Source organism: Hevea brasiliensis, chromosome 9, assembly GCF_030052815.1.
Source record: "Hevea brasiliensis isolate MT/VB/25A 57/8 chromosome 9, ASM3005281v1, whole genome shotgun sequence".
NCBI classification, from domain to species: domain Eukaryota; kingdom Viridiplantae; phylum Streptophyta; class Magnoliopsida; order Malpighiales; family Euphorbiaceae; genus Hevea; species Hevea brasiliensis.
Window position 1 is genome coordinate 10,201,858 of NC_079501.1, and position 19,209 is coordinate 10,221,066.

At 30.2% G+C, this 19,209-nt stretch overlaps 3 protein-coding genes across 9 annotated transcripts; all 3 read left to right on the top strand.

Annotated features, from left to right (window-relative positions):
- The first annotated feature begins 3,778 nt into the window (after positions 1–3,778).
- Positions 3,779–8,817, top strand: LOC110632054 (WAT1-related protein At5g40230). 3 transcript variants are annotated; one of them, XM_058152804.1, is made up of 7 exons: positions 3,779–4,120; positions 4,211–4,276; positions 4,388–4,495; positions 7,616–7,850; positions 7,960–8,118; positions 8,216–8,367; positions 8,526–8,817. In XM_058152804.1, the coding sequence occupies exons 1-7, from the start codon at positions 3,948–3,950 to the stop codon at positions 8,680–8,682; spliced, it is 1,050 nt and encodes a 349-aa protein (XP_058008787.1). In that variant the 5' UTR covers positions 3,779–3,947; the 3' UTR covers positions 8,683–8,817. The 3 variants fall into 3 exon arrangements, with proteins under 3 accessions (XP_058008787.1, XP_021635848.2, XP_021635847.2); XM_021780155.2 differs by having other exon boundaries at positions 3,781–4,120; positions 4,382–4,495; XM_021780156.2 differs by lacking the exon at positions 7,960–8,118 and having other exon boundaries at positions 3,780–4,120; positions 4,382–4,495.
- Positions 8,818–8,956: 139 nt separating this feature from the next.
- Positions 8,957–11,525, top strand: LOC110632055 (WAT1-related protein At3g28050). Its single transcript, XM_021780157.2, has 7 exons — positions 8,957–9,380; positions 9,466–9,531; positions 9,615–9,728; positions 10,388–10,625; positions 10,750–10,908; positions 11,015–11,166; positions 11,243–11,525. Exons 1-7 carry the CDS (start codon positions 9,208–9,210, stop codon positions 11,394–11,396), a joined length of 1,056 nt encoding a protein of 351 aa, XP_021635849.2. The 5' UTR covers positions 8,957–9,207; the 3' UTR covers positions 11,397–11,525.
- A 1,334-nt stretch (positions 11,526–12,859) lies between these two features.
- LOC110632051 (WAT1-related protein At5g40240) lies at positions 12,860–17,032 on the top strand. 5 transcript variants are annotated; one of them, XM_021780147.2, is made up of 8 exons: positions 12,860–13,053; positions 13,702–14,708; positions 14,812–14,874; positions 15,073–15,186; positions 15,633–15,867; positions 15,959–16,117; positions 16,317–16,468; positions 16,591–17,032. In XM_021780147.2, exons 2-8 carry the CDS (start codon positions 14,515–14,517, stop codon positions 16,727–16,729), a joined length of 1,056 nt encoding a protein of 351 aa, XP_021635839.2. In that variant the 5' UTR covers positions 12,860–13,053; positions 13,702–14,514; the 3' UTR covers positions 16,730–17,032. The 5 variants fall into 5 exon arrangements, with proteins under 5 accessions (XP_021635839.2, XP_021635842.2, XP_058008788.1 ...); XM_021780150.2 differs by lacking the exon at positions 13,702–14,708 and having other exon boundaries at positions 12,861–13,053; XM_058152805.1 differs by lacking the exon at positions 12,860–13,053 and having other exon boundaries at positions 13,460–14,708.
- Positions 17,033–19,209: the final 2,177 nt, after the last annotated feature.

Here is a 19,209-nt window from a genome sequence, read left to right on the forward strand (position 1 = left end):
ATAAATTTACTAAATCATCTCTTTGAGAAAATTTAAAATTAGTTAAGATATAAAAAAAAAAGCATGTTATGCATTAAAAAGTTTATTTACTTTAAAATTTTAATGTAATTTTTTTTTAATAATGAATTTTATCAAGACAATAATATAATTTTAAATGTGATAATTTAATAAATGATTTTTAGTTATTTATTTAAAGAAATATTTATTTGATAGCATTAATAATATATATATTAGTTTAAAGGTATTGAATTTCGTTGAGTCTAATTAAAGAAATTAATATTATATTTTTAAATTTTTAATAATAGTTTATTATTTATTTTTTATATATTTAAAAAAAAAATTATAAATCCATGTTATAAGGCTTGTTGTTTCTCTATTGAACTAAAAATATATATATTACCCAACTTAATAAAAAAAGTATATACAAATATATAAATTGCACTTCATATATAAAATAAAAAAGGCAATTGCACCATTGCATAGGGCTTTTTTTTTTAATATATATATATATATTGAAAATAGAGCTATAAGGTATGTGATAATTTAGCAGTTAGCAGACAAATGGATGGAATTTCTATTCAGGCCTCAGAAAGTTTCGCCACTTACGGCCCAATAGTGCCGAAACTTTATTTTATTTCCCTTTTTATAAAAAATGGATTCGGTCCAGTTTTCAATTAGTAAACACATGGTTGGATTAATGCAAATGCAACCTTTAATTATCAATCAAGTTTTTCTGTGTATTTTATAATTTTAATTTTGATATGGGTTTATAATTTTATGTTGTTGACGAATCCTTTCTCTATTATTTAATATGAAAAAAAAAACTCTATTTATCTCAATTATTATTATGAATGGTAATGGGCGTGATATTCATGAAAATTACCTTATTAAAATTCGAACTCAATTAATATTCTTAAAACTCAAAATTATCTTAAATTTAATTATTATTATCTAGTAAATATTTAAATCAGTTTAATTTTATATATTTAATTAATAATTTATATAAAAAAATAATTTTTATTAATAATTTATATTTTAAAATTTTAATAAAATATTTCAATTTTATTTTATATAAAATAAAAAATATAAAAATTTATAATTATTATTATAAAAAACATATATTTTATATTTAATTAAATATTTGTATAAATAAGTTTTGATAACGGATACGCAATATATAAAACCCGAACCCGTCATGGATATTAAATTATAAACCCAAGCCTATCTCAACCCGATTATTTACTACTCAAACTCGTCCTATTTGAGTCAGGTAGGATCAAGTACCTACAAAAATCTGATCCATTGTCATCTCTAATTATGATGAGTAATATTTGATTATTCATAGCAGCTACTATCTTTAAAGTAGTTAATCGCTATTATTTAACTGATATACTTTTTAAACTGTTATAATTCAAAAAATTTATAATATTAAAGTTAATTATAATTAGTTGTTGCAATTTTAACATAACAAAACTATTTTACTCATTTGCATATATAATAAAATAAATATGGTACTATAAATAAAAAAATTATATATTATTTATTTATTTATTTAGATGGTAATATGAATGATATGATATAATAAATTAATAATTATTTTTTATAAAAATAATATTTATTTATTTTAATAATAAAATAAATTATATGATATACATTTATCAATCATTTTATTTATTGACAATAGCAGTTAGGTAAGTTTTACTAAATAATTAATATAAATTAGTTACAATCAATTATTAATTAATAAAAATAATTATTAATTATATTTGATAATTAAATTAAATAACTTCTTATATTTTATTATATTATTCTGAATAGTAGTGTCAGGAAATAGTGCTGAGTAAAATTAAGATATAATTAAAAAAATTAACTTGAATTTGTTTAGGTTTTTATTTGATTATTTAGTTTGATTGATTCGGTTCAATTACTAATTTTAAAAAAATTGAAATTTTCAATTCAATTTAATTATTAGATTAATTTTTTCATTTAGTTCAATTTACTTTAATTTAATTTCAAAAAATTATATATATATATAATTAATTAATTAACCTAATCGAATTGAATCACTAGTGATAGTCCTTAATTAATGAAGATTTTAAGTTTATGCTAAAAAAAAAGGATTGAATTTCCTATAGGGAAAGACAAGATTCACTTTCACATAGCCAATTTATTTAATTTAATATTGATGCAAAAAAACAGCTTTAAATCGATTAGCGAAGGGCTCCCCCTCCCTGGACCCTGTCAATAATGAATACGAGTACTAGAGACGTAGAAAACAGGCTATCGAGGCAAAATGTTCCATCGCAGTCCCTTTGGCGGTAAGCAACTAGCCAGAATAAAAACAAATAGCAGACTGCTTGATATTGATCTAGGAATATCCATCCGGCATAGAAAATAAAAAAGTATATACCCTAACAGCCCATCTTGTTGCGTATTATGAACAATAAACTCATGTCTTCGAATATTACAATTCTTCGATTAAAAAAAAAATTACTACACCTGCTTGCCACAATCCAAATCAAGACAAATTATATAATATAATAGTAATTTCATATTAGTATTGACATAAAATGATAAAGTAATAATAAAAGACTATTATTTATATAATTTGATTTGAAATTAATTCGTTCAGTTTAATTTAATTAATTCAGTTTAAATTTTAATATGAAAATTAAATAAATAATTAAAAAATTTGACATGAAAATAATATAAAAAATTTAAAATTAATTTAAAATTTTTTCTGCATAATAATTAGATAAATAACTCAAATGAACTCAGGACCTGAAATGACACAATCATGTTCCACTAAAAAAATAATTTGGTGATTAGGTTCTTGCCAGGCGTACCTTTGACATCAGCTTGGTGCTGATACTATTGGCAACAACTATAGCCCATTGCTACCCATTGGCCCCCATGAAGTCGTAACTTCGAAAAGGAATCAAACCCATGTGCCCCAAAAGTTGAAAATTTGGTTGTCACTGTAGTTTAGAGTCAACTAAGTTGAAAAATTTGCGACAATTCTGTCAATTCTAATAAAATTCAATAGGGTTGGATTTTTTATTTTGGTTTAGTCCACAAACGAAAAGACGTTGAATTGGACGTATAGTTTCCGTTATTTTTGCAACAATTCACGTTAATATATGGAGAAATTATTAAGCATATATTTAGTGTATATATATTATTTTTTATAATTATATAAAATTTATTTTTTATATTATAAAAAATTTATTTTTTTATGAAAAAAAGAATATTATTTTTTTAATATTCTGAATATATTTAATAATTAACTTGATATATTGATGCATAAAACTCCAAGGAAAGAAACGCTGAAGACAATGTTAGTGGGGCCAACATTCAGTGTGTCGAAAGCAAAGCTTAAACTTCCCTTGCAGGGAATCATCAAAATCATATTTTTTTTATTAGTCTTGGTAAATATTAAATAAATGATTTATAGAGCAAAACAACAATTCTGTCAAGGGCAATGACAGAAGTAAAAAATTTTATTTAGAGAACTATTTTAAAAAGTTATATGAAAATAAATAAATATATTTTCTTTTAAAAAAATAATTAATAATTTTTTCAGAAAATAATAATTTTTTTCTTATAAATTAAAAATTATTTTACTTGTAAAGTTTAAGAATTAAAATATTATTTAAAGCAAATTATATTAAGGAAATATTAATGTTATTTTAAAGAAATTATTATAAAATTAAAAAATAGAGTACTAGTTTTATTTTTGTTTAAAAGACTATTATACTCCTAATCTTTTTCAAAATCTCAGTGGGTCAATGGCCCTTGACCTGTAGTGCTCCGTCCCTCTGCAGGGAACTCCGCAATTCCAGACTTTTTCAATATACTTAAATTGAAGGAGCCAAAACCAAAAGCCTCCCCATCTAACTATTTGCAGTTTCAGTTTGCAAGACTAAACACTCAATAAAGAAAAGAGAATGGCAGCTTTAGGAGTAACAGCAGTTATGGTGGTTATAGAGTGCATGGAGGTAGGCGTAAGCACCATCATGAAAGCAGCCATGACCAGAGGCATGAGTCAATTTGTCTATATAGTTTACTCAAATGCCCTAGCCCTCGTTATCCTTCTTTCCTCTTCCTTCATCTTCTACAGGTAATTGAACACTAACTACATACACACCCTCTAGCTCCTAAACTTATACATATTTTTCTCTTATTATATATAATTATATATTTGTTGCAGGAAAAGACCTCTCCCCCAACTTACAGTGTCCATCCTGTTAAGGATCTTTCTGATGGGTGTTATCAGGTGTTGTTTTATAATTTCCTGGTTTAGTTTTCAATCACTAGAATCATCTCAGCACATGATATATGATCATTAAAATTCTTGGGTGGGTGGTTCTGTAATGTGTAGTTTCAGTCTTCAGATGTTTTTGAACACTGGGATAAGGTATAGCTCTCCAACTATGTCCTCAGCGATGACTGATCTTACACCGGCTTTCACTTTTCTGCTAGCTTTAATCTCCAGGTGCGTCTTCCCTGCCAAACTTCCCTTTTTTTTTTTTTTTGGGAAAAACTTCTGCTAAGGTTAAAATTCTTGGGAAGTTCAAATTTCGCTTGGAAGAAATTTATTTTTGATAGAAATGCAATCAATCCGTCACCGATTAGGACCATTTTAGATCATCTGGAATACGCTTTTTCTTTTTGGTTTGTTGTATTGTCTTTTTTGAAATTTAAGCATAACCAGCACAGATATCAGTATTCTAAACTTCTAGGTGGGGGCACGAGCTTGACAATTTGTCACCAGGCAATATTGACTAATATTAAAAAAAAAAAACAAGAAAAGAAAATTAGACTGATTATTTCTAGATTTTTTAAATTATGAATACTCCTTCCTACTTTAAAAGAAATTAAATGCAAAAATACTCTAATAAAATTTTGAATTATATATTTTAGAATTATGCTACATAAAACTCCTGACAATAAATTAAATGAGAGAAAAATTAGAGTTATTTTTTCTGGTGACTCTTTCGTAAAAAAATTATAAATATATGTTTTACTATGTATTAAACGGATCGAATTGAAGGCAAAATTAAAGCCAAAAACCATCTATTCAAAGGCAGGCTTATCAATCACTTTCTAGCGGTTCCGAGAGATGTAGCGTAGCTAGAATCTATCGAGAAAAGAGAAATTAGACCAATTATAGTGGGAAAGTTGTCCCCCATTTGATGAGAATTCCCTGCTCCCGTCTGTCCAAATTTATGATTTGAGAGTACGGAGCAGCGGCAGCCATCTCTCTTTTATGACCCTTTTTTTTTTTTAAACGATGTATAGTGCATATCCCTTTATTTTTCAAGTGTTTCAATCGTTTTTCTTTCTTTTCACGATTGATCTTTTCTAAAGATTTTTTTAATGATTAAAGATATTAACAAGAGTTTTAGAACCACTAACACTTTAAAATGAAAATTTATTAAAATCTCTCAATTTTAAAAGAAATTCACACTTGTATTGTTGCTTTTTTAAATTTGAATTGATATTTATTAAAAAAAATACTTTACTTTATATATCTAATATATATAAAAGTGAAAAGAGGGGAAAACACAAATACACTTATTAATTTACTATTAACATAATACAAGATTAAAGTTAATTAGCTATAAAAAAAATAATTATAAAATTACAAAATAATTAGTAGAAATCATAAAAAAAAATTTATTTTTATTTTCTCTAAATTTTCATTGCCTTTAGAGTCATATTCTTAGCCATCATATGATTATTCTATTTTATCTGTAATTCTATTAGAATTTTTATGCGTTTTACTTTATATACGAGTCAATTGAAATAAAATAAATTATAAGTCAAAGTAAAATATTCAGAGTTTATATTTTATAATATCATCTATTTTATAACAAACAAAATTGTAAATTATTTTTACGTAATCCTAACTACAACATTAAAATTAACTAAGATTACGTGGAAATAATTTATAATTTTGTGAACGATATTCATTTACACTGACATAAGTTTTGATTCTATGATATGCAATTTATTTGATATTGTCCCAGATGATTAGAACTTTTGTATTATTTAGCAAATTAAATGGATAAAAAAATTTAAAAATATAAGTTAATTTATTTGATATTGTCCCAGATGATTAGAAATTTTGTATTATTTAACAAATTAAATGTATAAAAAAATTTAAAAATATAAGTTAATTTTAATTAAAGTAAAATACAGTCATATTAATTTAGTATAATGATAATTATTGAAAATCAATATTATAATAATATTATATATAAAAATTAATAGGTACATATAAAAAATTAAATTGAGAGTTGATAATAGAGATTAAAAAAAAAAGGCTAATATTATATTATAAATCATTCTACACACTTACCAGAGAGAAAAAATCGTCGTCAATCAACGGCGAGTTAACGAGAGATATGCAAATATATATATATATATATATATATATATATATATATAAAATAAAAATTTTAGTGCAATAATTAACGGTAAACCAATTACTATCGGTTCTTATTCATTATAGAATAACGATGGAATAATGGGTTAAGTTTTCTTATTAAAATCTAAAAAATAAAAATGTATAAAAAAAAGAAAGTATTTTTTCTTTAAAATATTTAATTTCTATTTTGATAAAAAAAATATTTTTTGTTAACTTCTTTTTTTAAATATTTTAAATACTAAAAAATATAAAAATATTTTCTTGTATAGAGGAGTGCAAATTAAGTTAGAAATGGGGGGTTGATTAGATATTAATAGATTAAAATTTATTTGTACAAAAAAGGAAAAGACCCATACCTAACAAAAGAAAGTAATCTTTTCCTATAAAAAAAGGAAAAGAAGAGGTTACTGTTGAAAAAATATAGCGTAAAGAGAACTTGAGAGGGCTAAAAAGAGAACTTAAAAGGCTGAAAAGAGAATTTGAGAGAACTGAAAAAATAAAAAGAAAAAAAATAATTATGTTCGTAAATTCTTTATTTTAGTAATAAATTTATGTTTTTTTCTCTCTACTTATTAACATAAATTTCTATAATTTTAATAAAATATATAAATATATTATTAAAATAATATATAAAATTTACATTTCTAGTTATGTTTTATTTTTTAATAAATAAAATTATATTATATAATAATAAATTAAAATTAAAAAAATTACACAAGAGAAAACTCGTCCGCTCCGCACCTTAGTGGGAAATGCCCCGTCTCGACCTTGAGTTCTTGTAAGGCAAGACGGGGAGGGGTGATCTTGCTCCCGACCCATATCGTTGTCATTCCTACTCTTCATTGTGTGTTGGAAAAATTATTCAATGTAACAATTAACTTAAAATAAAATAATAAAAGAAATTTTACTCATGCAAAATTTGGGATTATTTTAAATTTGTAATATAAAAATTGAATACAAACTTTTCTACTCGGTAAGAGTGCTCGTTATTTTTAAGATTTCGCAGATAAATAAATGAAAATTTAGTGAGATTTTCAATTGGAATAACATATAAAGTTTCAGGTTAATTTGAGTATAGTTCAGGCTGCCAGCTAGGTGCAATAATTCCTGAAATTTACATCATACCAAAATTACATCCAAAATGCTTATGACTGGTTCACGTTCACATCATGTGGACTTTAGAATGGAAAAGCTGGACATGAGATTACAAGGTAGCCAGGCCAAGTCTGTGGGCACCATGTTATCAGTTGCAGGAGCCTTAACTGTGACTCTATACAAAGGGCAGCCGATCACAGGTGTTCCATCACAAAATAGCTCAATTGACGAGTCCCTGCAAGTGCTCCCATCAAACTGGGTTATTGGAGGCATTCTCTGTGCAGCTGGTGCATTGGGCATATCACTAGTATACGTTATCCAGGTTACTGACCAAATCAGCAGCCTTTTTATATGCTATTATAACATGCATTAATTTCTTGCTATAAACCTAACCTGGAATTGATAAACTCATGCTGGAATATATAACCCAGACTTGGATTCTTAAGGACTACCCTTCAGAGTTGATGATAACAGTCATATGTTGCCTCTATGTGACCGTGTTATCTGTTCCAGTCTCTCTAATTGCAGAGAAAGACCCAAATGCTTGGATACTAAAGCCTGATGTTGAGTTGATAGCTATTGGGTGCTCAGTACGCATATACAAACACATATTTCTAGTTTGTCACTGTTTAAGCAGGGTCTTTGTTAAAATTTCGTAGTAATTTGATGTTCCGCTAAATTCTGTAGGCAATTTTTGCAGTATCACTTCGCAGTGTAGTTCATGCATGGGTTTGTGGCAAGAAAGGGCCTCTATACACTGCCATGTTTAAGCCACTTGGGATGATCATTGCAACATTCTTGGGTGTTTCTTTTCTTGGGGATACTCTTTATCTTGGAAGGTATAATTCTCTGCACAAAACAAAGAAATATTAAGAAAAAGGAAAAGAATAAGTATAGAAAATTAGAAAAAAAAAAGTGAATTGATTCATAATATTTCTTTTTCTTCTTTAAAAGCTTGTGAATGAAATGACTTATGTTGAATTTTACCAATATGCAGTGTCATTGGAGGGATTATTATTGCCCTTGGATTTTATACAGTGATATGGGGAAAAGCCCAAGAAGAAGAAAAAATGGTTGAAGAGAAAGGAAATTCTAACTTTGCGTCATGCTCTACTAAAGCCCCACTTTTGCAAAACAGAAGTGTGGATGTGTAGTATTCTTGCATTTTACCCAAACGACTTTTGAGTATATATTTGGTTACTGGCTGTGTATATTTCTGGGCAAATTAATGTATTTTTAATTACAATTTTGGTATCAAGATCAGTGGTGGATCTAGTTTGATGATTCTACTTTCACTTCAAATTATTGGATTGAGCAATGACAGCGTCATGTATTGTCCGGCAAAAGAACTTAAGGAAACTTCGTCAAGCAAGATGGATATCCAAGGTTTGTGGTAACTCGACTTGTCATGACAGTCAATGTTTCCTTTTTCTTGCTGGACTTTCAACCTCTTCCACCTATCAATCCTAACATTAACGAAAATAATAAAATAGTATGGTCTAAAAAGACATGATATCAAAAAGCAAAATACCAAGTCCCGACCCCAATAATGGATTGGACTCATTTATATAAATCATCATCTTCGCTAAAATAGTGGTGCAATTTCCTTTAAGCAATATATATAACACAATAATTGAACTCAATCAAGGAAGCTGGGCATTAGCATACGGAGAGGAAATATGTGGGGTTCGGGAGTAACAGCAGTAATGCTCACAATGGAGTTCTTGGAGGTAGCCATGAACACTGTAAACAAAGCAGCCATGAGTAAAGGCATGAGTCATTTTATACTTGTGGTTTACTCTAACATGCTTGCCGTTTTCTTGCTTCTTTCATCTTCTTTCTTCTTCTACAGGCAAGTAAATGTATAAAATTTGAAGAATTGCCAGTTCTTTTACATTTCTTTGAGTCTCTTCTTACTTTTTCCCTTCATTGAGCAGAAAAAGAATCGCTCCACCGATTACATGGTCCATACTGGGAAGAATTTTTGTGCTTAGTCTGCTGTGGTAGTACTTTTCCTGCATCTAACAAACATTGATTAGATATAACAGGTGTGATTAATTGTTGGAAGTGTTTGCATTTGTTTTAGCTGTGCCGGTCAGGTGTTTACTTACATTGGGTTAGGATACAGCTCCCCAACTCTGGCCTCGGCGATGACTGATTTAACTCCAGCTTTTACTTTCATGCTTGGAGTCATCTCAAGGTTAGTACTGGCCTTATGCTTGCAGACTAGATTGTGCTATCAATTATCATGATTTATGATAAAAATCATGGAAACAAGTTAACAAATCATATTCTCATTTGATGCAATTTTACTGCTCATGCTCTGCACTTGGCATCTGGAGCTCTTTGTACAACACTTTGGCATCAAATTAGTCTAGCAAATTTAATGAAAGTAGAACTTGATTGATTTGATTGACTTGTTTGCAATTTTTTTTTTTAATATTGAATCACGATCCTTGATTTTACAATCTTTGCTATCTTTATTACTTAGTAGCACATTCTTATTTACTTGTTCTAAACAAGCATTTAGCAGAGTACTCCTGTCAATCTCCTTCAGATTCCAATGTGATTTTAGAGTTATTAAAACATGTATGAGTTCAATTATGCCCATGAAAATTTTCGCTCTCCAAACAGATTCCAACATATGAAAAGTTAACTAAACAATTATCATTTGCACCTGGAATTTAAGGATACTCTGGAGATCCTGGCTTATTTCATCAGAATGCCAGAACAATACTATTAAATCTTTAATATTTCTCAATAATAACTAACGTAGGTGCATGAGCAAAGCTTCACTCGCATTTCTTTTTCCTCTTCATGAGAAAGGTCTAATGACATTTTATTCAAATTTGGCTCCAGGATGGAAAGACTGGATTTGAGAAGCAAAAGCAGTCAGGCCAAGTCTATTGGCACCATGGTATTGATCACAGGGGGATTAGTTGTGACATTATACAAAGGTCTGCCAATTACAGGCTCTCCATCTTCAAGTAATAAATTACAGAATGAGCTGCTTCTTTTGCCTTCATCAAAATGGGTCATTGGAGGATTTTTCCTTGCAGCTCACAGTTTCATCCTGGCACTAATTTTTATTATCCAGGTAGACTTTACCAAAATATTCAGAACGTATGTTATTTTTATTCCCATTTAAGCAATCTGCCCCAAAATTTTACTTCGAGCATTGATCTTTGTTTTTCTCCTCTGAAACTTTATGAAATTTCCAGACATGGATAATCAGGGACTACCCATCGGAGATTCTCATTACACTCATTACCTGTGGATTTGTGACCATCCTATCAGCTACAATATCTTTGATCGCTGAGGAAGATCCAGATGCTTGGAGAATAAGGCCTAATATTGACTTGGTAGCTATTGGGTTCTCGGTAAGCATAGAAAATTAATCGAATTACTCATTTCTATGAATTTTTAATGACTATTTTATTCATCCTTAAATTTTGCATTGACTTTGATATGCTGCTTAAATTGCAGGCAGTGTTTGCAGTATCACTTCGAAGCATTGTTCATACATGGGCATGCCACAAGAAAGGGCCTGTCTATACTTCCATGTTTAAACCAATTGGGATGGTTATAGCAGTATTCATGGGGGTGTCTTTTCTGGGGGATACTCTCCATCTTGGAAGGTATTATTTTGAGTGCGATCAATTAGAACTAATGGTTTCAATCTTCACTACTTTCCCCTCATCTTCATGCGTGCAGTGTGATAGGAGCTGTTATTATTGCCTTGGGGTTTTATGCTGTGGTATGGGGGAAAAGCCAAGAGGAGAGAACTGTTGAAGACAAAGAGAAGTGCAGCTTCGAGTCATCTTCCCCGAAAGTCCCTCTTCTGCAGAACAAATGCACAAATGTATAGCATTTTTGCATGAAAATTATACTAAAGTCTAAATGAAACTTCACTATACATAGATCATGTCCATTTGTTGGGCACATAAATATATGATAAGCTTTAATCAAGGAAAAATATATACGATTAATTTATTTATCTTTGTTTATTAAAATTCAAATGAATACTGACTGTTTTAAAATAAAAAACAGCATTCATATGAAAATAAAAAAATTTAAAAATAATTTTGAATGTAATTTCATTTGTCCGTAATATTCGAGCCGAGGAAAGTAAATTTACTTAACAAACAGACAAACTATGAAACCAGACGCAAACTCGACTCGACAGTCGACTGGTAGAAGTAGTTTAGCAGAAAGATACAATCTCTAACACTAGAAGAATATCACCGAGTTCGCACTTCAGGGACCTTAATAATTCACATGAGACAACTTTATCAAGTCCTATTTAACCTTAAATAGTCAAATTTTAATCATCAGCACCTTAATAATGCTCTCTGTCTTTCGCTCTGCATGTCTTAAATTAATTATTGCAATCATCAAGAACCCAATGCTTGGTACCCTTTTCAATGCGATTGCTGTGTGACTTTGCTGCTAGTTTCCATTAATTCAGGTACCCCACAGAAGCACTTTGTGAAAAGGATGGAGATATTTTAATCAACTCCTTAAATAAAAATCTTGTAAAAGGCGTTGGATGTACATGTCAGCTCAACGTCATGGCGTAGGTGGGTTGCTGTCCTTCCACTTTCACTCACCTAGATGCCTTTTTAAAGTTTTAGATTCCAGAGTACATATTGAAAGAGTCAGCAAAGCATTTTGTTAGCAGATTATACGCGCGGAGAAAGTTCAAGATAAGGATGAGCACGCCTACTCCAAGTAAAAGCTCCTTTTTTGTGAAAAATATAGAGAATCACAGACGTGTACAACTTCTTAAATCTCAATTCTCAAATGGGCATTGGATGCATATTGATTTGTGATATACTAACAGCTCCTTGCCAGTTACATAAATGTTGTCAATTTATTGCATTGCATGTAGTTCTAGCAATTAATATTAATATTAATTTTGTTGGGTAGTTTATTTTAAAATGTAAATAAAGGTTCTGATAATTAAAGGAATAAAGATTGTTTTGCCCCTAACTTCCAAGATAAATCTAATTAGATCCAATTTTATGGTTTTGTTCAAATTAATCTGCAACTTTTAATTGCAACTCAATTAGATTTAATTTTTTTTTGCTAAAAAAATATTATTAATTATAAAAATTAACTTTTATTTATAATTTGTGGATTGAAAATTTTTATTTTTGATTGATTCAGTTCTGTATAAACGATACAATCATAGACTATAGCAACTGCACACCCATGGGCAGAAAAAGCCCAAACTATCTAATCACAAGCCCAAAATCTGAATTCCTCAAACCTCCGGGCTCCAAAGCCAAGAGTCATCACATAACCCATCCATGGAGATGAGGACCGAAGCCATCGAGCAGACCCACGAACATATAACGCCTCACTTGAGCCTGATCGATAATCCCGATTGAATCTCCACGGCACACTTCTCTCCCTATTCAATTGATATCGAACAGTTGAGCATCTCATTAGATATAATATCCAGATGGCTCTTTGCAACATCCCAGGCTTGAGCGGCTTTCCGCGGAATGGAAGATGTCGAGGTAGAAATTTTTGTTTTTTTTTTTTATGATCTCGACATCAAATCTGCCCGAAGATCTCAGCTTTTTTTTTTTTTTTTTCCTTGTAAACTCCTTGATTAAGAATAAGAAACTCAAAGCAGAGATCATGGATTGCGAGGGACTATGGAAAAAAAACCCATACGGCCACACGTACATGATCCCTTTTTTTTTCTATTTAAAAAAATTTTTAATTTTTTGAATTACAGTAAAAAAGGATTTGAATCGAGAGCAAGTGAAAAAATGCGGATACCCTTGTATAAAAAAACATACCTCAGTTATATTTTGAGCACAAAATTGAAGTGCAGTTCAGGATATGACAAATTATTGGTCTCCACTTCTAGTCGCTCGTCTTTCTGACCGTCTATAAAGTAGATATCCAATTAGAAAATAGTGAAAGGTGTGGCCTTTGGTAAAATATTCCTAACAGTATATGCTTTTATTTTTTTGTCTAATTTTAATCATTGATGCTTCATAAAGCAGTATGAGTACAAAGGTTTTCCTAGGCTAATTATTCTTCCTGCTTGTAAAAGATTTGCTCGAGCATGATATATAAGGTTGCTCATTGCGACAGAAAAAAATGTAGATGAAGCAAATTTATGGCCCTAAAATTGATTTTTCTTGACGTTGTAGGATGGAAAGGCTAAACTTGAGGAACTCTAGTAATCTCGCTAAATTAGTTGGCACTGTGGTGTCTGTCAGTGGGGCATTTATTGTGACCTTTTACAAAGGCTCACCAATCATTATCATGCCCAAATTGAGTGGCTTGACTCGTCAAGTACTCTGCTCATCGCCGCAAGGAAACTGGATCCTTGGAGGATTTCTGTCACCGGTTCATGCTATTATGACTTCACTATGGTATATTTTGCAGGTTAGATCTCAAGAGTGATCTAAAAAACTTAAAACCTTACGGTAAACGAGTTATAGGATATTACAAACAACTCCAACCACACCACCGTTGATTGATTCTCGTGTTTAAGTCAGGGATAGGGATATGAGGACATTGTAATTCCCAGAGAGGGAGTGGGTGAAGGGGGAGGGGGAGGACTTAAGAATTAGGATCCTCATGCTTACAGGACCTTACAGCTGTCTTGAGCTCTGGACGAGCAATGATGTGAATTATTGTAACTGTTGCATAGAAAAATTATGAATCAATTGATGAAACTCTATAATTTCCTTGGATTAAATATTTTCTAGTGTTGGCTAGTGATGCTACTATATTTTGCATGTGAGGGTGATAGGTATTACTAATATAAAATATTGTTTAGATAACTTAAAAAAAAAAAGTTTATTGGACATGAAAGGTACATTATTGGCAGAGCAAAAACAACAAAAAATAAATAAAGAACAATTATAGTGTGTGCGTGTGTGAGGGGGAGAGAGAGAGAGAGAGAGAGAGAGAGAGAAAGAGAGACAGAGGAGGAAGAGGAGGAAGAGGAGGAGGAGATGGCTGTGAGGTTATGCAGTATTGGACCTTCACTACCTTTCATAGGAATGGTAATGGTTATTCTGGCTCAGGTTAGCAATTTAGTAGTATGCAAAGTAGCCATGTCCAGAGGGATGAACAAGTATGTCCTTATTGTCTACTGTAATGCCCTCTCCAGCCTTATCCTTCTTCCTTGTTCTTTAATATTCCACAGGTCCTAGATTCTAGCTTATCTCACTTGATGTTAATAGTTTTTTTTTCCTTTCCATTTTTTGTCAAAAGTTTAGATGAACTTTTTTTTTTTTTTGGTTTGACAGGTCAGAGAGGCCGTCACTCACCTTCTCCATACTTTTCAGAATCTTCTTGCTTGCCCTTTTAGGGTTTGTAATTTTTATATTTTCAATCGCTTCACTTGAAAATCTGCAGCAAAATTTTTATGTTCTTTAGATTCATATTGAGATTGTTGGCCTATGGCTTCTTCTCTCTACTTGTAATTATATTTTTTAAATAAGAAAGAAGCCAAGGTTTGATTGAGGTGTGGAATTTGTTTTATTTTTGTTCTGTTATTATCCATGCAGAGTCCTTTCACAAATTTTCGCATATGTTGGTATAGAATTCAGCTCTCCTATGCTTGGCACAGCCATGCTGAACCTCATCCCAGCTTTTACTTTCATACTTGCCATAATTTTCAGGTTCCTCTTTCTTCTTCTTGCAATTTTTTAAGAAGGATTTTACTCCAAAAAAAAAAAAAAAAGTAAGGAGAAGAATCTTATGGTAACAGGTCATTGGGAAAATACATGCGTTTTCCATTGGCTTAAGGATTCTCTTCCAATAAAATTTAGGCAACAAAATGGTACTTTCACTCTTGGATAGAATAACTTTTCCATAGCACTTATTAAATGAAGCTAATCCTGTCATCCTCAAATTAGTCACTATCAAGGACTCTGGAAGATTGTAATTGCATGCTTTTCAACGGCAAGAAGACTGGCCAGGATTAAAACAATTATAGCTAGGTTACTGACATTGCAACTGAATTTCCTTTGTGTAGAAGTAATTAAGTGCAACTATATAGACATTTAACTGGATACATACGATGGACCTATTTTGTGAGCTCACATATTTTTGAATGCGTATTTAGGATGGAAAAACTAGATTGGAGAAGCACAAGCAGCCTAGCTAAATCCTTGGGAACCATAGTATCAATTGCAGGAGCATTTGTTGTGACATTTTACAAGGGTCCATCACTCTTGAAGACATCTTCAATTGCTCTCTGGCCTCTTCAGCAGCTTCTTTTCTCAAAATCAATCTGGGTAGTTGGAGCCTTTTTGCTTGCAGCTGAAGCTTTTATAATTTCAGCATGGTACATTTTACAGGTCTGATTTGCCTGCTTTTTCAAAAAGCTGGAGAGAAAAAGAAGTAATTCAAGGATCTATACTGAGTCTAAATTTCCTGAAAACTTTGCAGACATTAACTGTCAGAAGTTTCCCAGCAGTCTTTACCATAATGTTCTATTCCTGCTTATTTGGTACCATTCTGTCTGCTTTCTGTTGTCTGCTAGAAGTTGAAGATGCCAGTGATTGGCAGTTAAGGCTTGATGTGGGTTTGGTTGCTGTTTTATACTCTGTAAGTAGAGACCAACCATGACAACAATCGTCCTCTTAATTTCAGAACTGTAGGTTTTCATATAGTGAAGTTTATCTGTTGTTGACTATTGTACGCAACCCTGACAAGAAAAGAGGTTAAATCGAGCAGATGATGAAAAATAAGAACTGTTTTTGTTTTCCTTAGATAAACTTAACTCCAACTGGCAAAATCTTTGTAGGCAATTGTTGCAACTGTGTTTCAATCCAGTTTATGTATGTGGTGCCTGTGGAAAGCTGGTCCTCTCTTTGTTTCTATGTTCAAGCCCTTGGCAATTATCTTTGCAGTTGTCCTAGATGCCATCTTTTTAGGAGAAAACCTTGGTCTTGGGAGGTAACCGATCAAATTTATTTCACTTTTTCTTTTATTTTTCCTTTTCCTTATGAAGTGTAAGTTTTATTAGAGATTGGCAGAAAACTAGAGCAATTAATATGCTATTCTAAAATTTCTTGCAGTTTGATCGGAGCAACTGTCATTGTAACTGGATTTTATGCAGTAATGTGGGGAAAGGCCAAAGAGGAGTACATAACTGACGATAAAGAGTTGGGAAGCTCCGGATTATCAGTTGAAAATGTCCGTTTGTTGCAAACCTAAATTGGAGGGAATGAATTTCTCAAGTGTACAGTGCTTTATTTTTTATTTAATTCTGATTTCGATTCAAACTCAGTCCCTTACACAGTCTTGCAGATAATTCAGTAAACAAAAGTTTGGATATAACTGGAGTGCTGCTTCATTATTTCCTTGAAGCAATTTATGAGTTTCTTATGAGTCCTGGGGCTATCCCAAATGCATCCTCGACTAGGATTAGATTAACAAGAAAATGAGAACTTGTGCAGTTCATGTAAATGGATTATTTTGGTGAAAGCTTTTAAAGAAAATCATATTTTCAATTTCTTATATGCATTTTAGACCTTTATTCTAGAAGTGATACTAAAATGATAATTATCTAAATTACACATTTCTTAAAATGCTTTATTTTCCGTGTGATATATATATATATATATATTTTATTTAAATTCTACTCTCTCTTTTCTATTAATTATTCAATTTTATTTTTTATATTTAATAAATTATTATATATTTTTTAATTTTTTTAATCGTTCATTCTAATTAGTACTATCATATAAATCTAACATGCATGCTATCTATTATTTTTTATAGAAAAAAATTATTATTATTATTAATTATAATTTAAAATATTTAAAATATTAAATTATTTTTAAAAAATATATTATTGTAAGTTAAAACTAATAAATTTATCTTTATTTTGTAATATTTTATTTTAATTATTATAAATAAAAATTATCAATTAGTTACTTTATTTTAATATTATATAATTAATTTATAATATTTTTATTTTTTATATAATTTTATTTTATAAAATATATTTAATTTATCAGCAATCAAAAAATAGGGATAAATGAAACTAAAATAAGTAAATTACACTTAAGTATCTAATCTATGGTAAAACTTATATTTTAGTAATATTTAATTTTAAAAACTTTTTACATTCAACTTAATTTATAAAATAATTCTTATATTTAAAATTTATATTTAAATAATTATTTATTTTAATATATTTTATATATTTATAACTATAAGTATAAAATAAGGCACATTTCCCAGTAATAAATTATCGGAGTGGCTGAACTCCACTTTGTTTCTTCTTTCTTGGTCGGTCTTCATCTTTGGGACCGGTGCGTCTTGAGTCTGGTGTAACTGTAACGGCGAGTTAAATCCAGAACCGCAGCAAGGAGATCCTTTCTGTCCGGAAAAAAAAAAATTTGTATCAGAAGGAAGTAATGATTTTATTGTAATTATAATTGTAATAAATGCTACATGAATCCACCGTGATCAATTATAATGATTAATCAGCATTCTATTCAGTGTCGCCTCTCTTCCATTAAAACCTTCCACTTCAGTCTCCCAAGCAACACATTTATAGCTACTCCGAAGCTCTCTTTTATCCGTCTCCGTCCGCAAGGCCTATTTCACCTGCCCTTCCTTCTGAAAACCCTTTATTTTCTTTATTTTTTAAAATGGCATCAGCTAATGACGAAGTTGCCCACGAGTTCAGATTCTTCAGGGCGAACAAAGATGGCCGCGTCCATATGTTCATGCCAACCTGGGAAACAATCCCACCATTTGATGACCCTGCTGTTAGGAAGCATTAATTCTCAATTAAACAAGATCAACTTTAACTAAGTATATAACGATAATAATTAAAATAAAATTATTTATTAAATTACCTCAAACAGTTTATGAAATTTTTTGACTATCGGACCGGGTTGTAACAAACCACCAGTCGTCTAGATGTCCGGCCTCTGATGGTATTCACACAAATCGGTTATGAGGAAATTCTCCAAGACACTCTTAGAGAATATATTGGGAGTTTTTATGAGTGCTAGCTCTTTTCTCACTTGTATAGAATGGAAGACAAGCTTCCCTATTTATAGGGAACAACTCCTTTTAATTATAAATTTAACTCTTTAAATTTGTTAATTATAAATTGACCCATTATAGGAATTATAATTCACATAATTAATTTCTATAATTTTAGAAACTTTAAATTAAGTCTATACTTAATTAATAGGACATTAAGCAGTGTAAATTAAATTTATACTTCAGTCCTTAAGTCTCTAGAATTATTTTTATCAAGTCCAACTTGATAATCCAATTTAATTCCTCACTTACAGTCTTTATGTGTGTAACCCATTAGGTTCCTAATATGTTGGCAACAAATATAATTAAATAAAATTAATACTTTAATTTTATCATCAATTCACAATTGATTAATTATATTTGTAAATCATTATTGACATCTAGCAATGTGTAACGACCACCCAAATATTAGAACTTGTCAATGTGGTTTGACTAACCTTTCTATGATCAGTCTGTCAGTGTAATTAATATCCCTTCAACATAATATTTCGATTTATACATTGATGCATGGAATGTGTCTGCTATATATAAATCATTTCTGTCCTCCCAGTATGATTGATTAATTAAATAAGATCTCAATTTTATTTTACCTTGCGCAAGGATTTAACAATCCATACTGGCCAAGAACAATT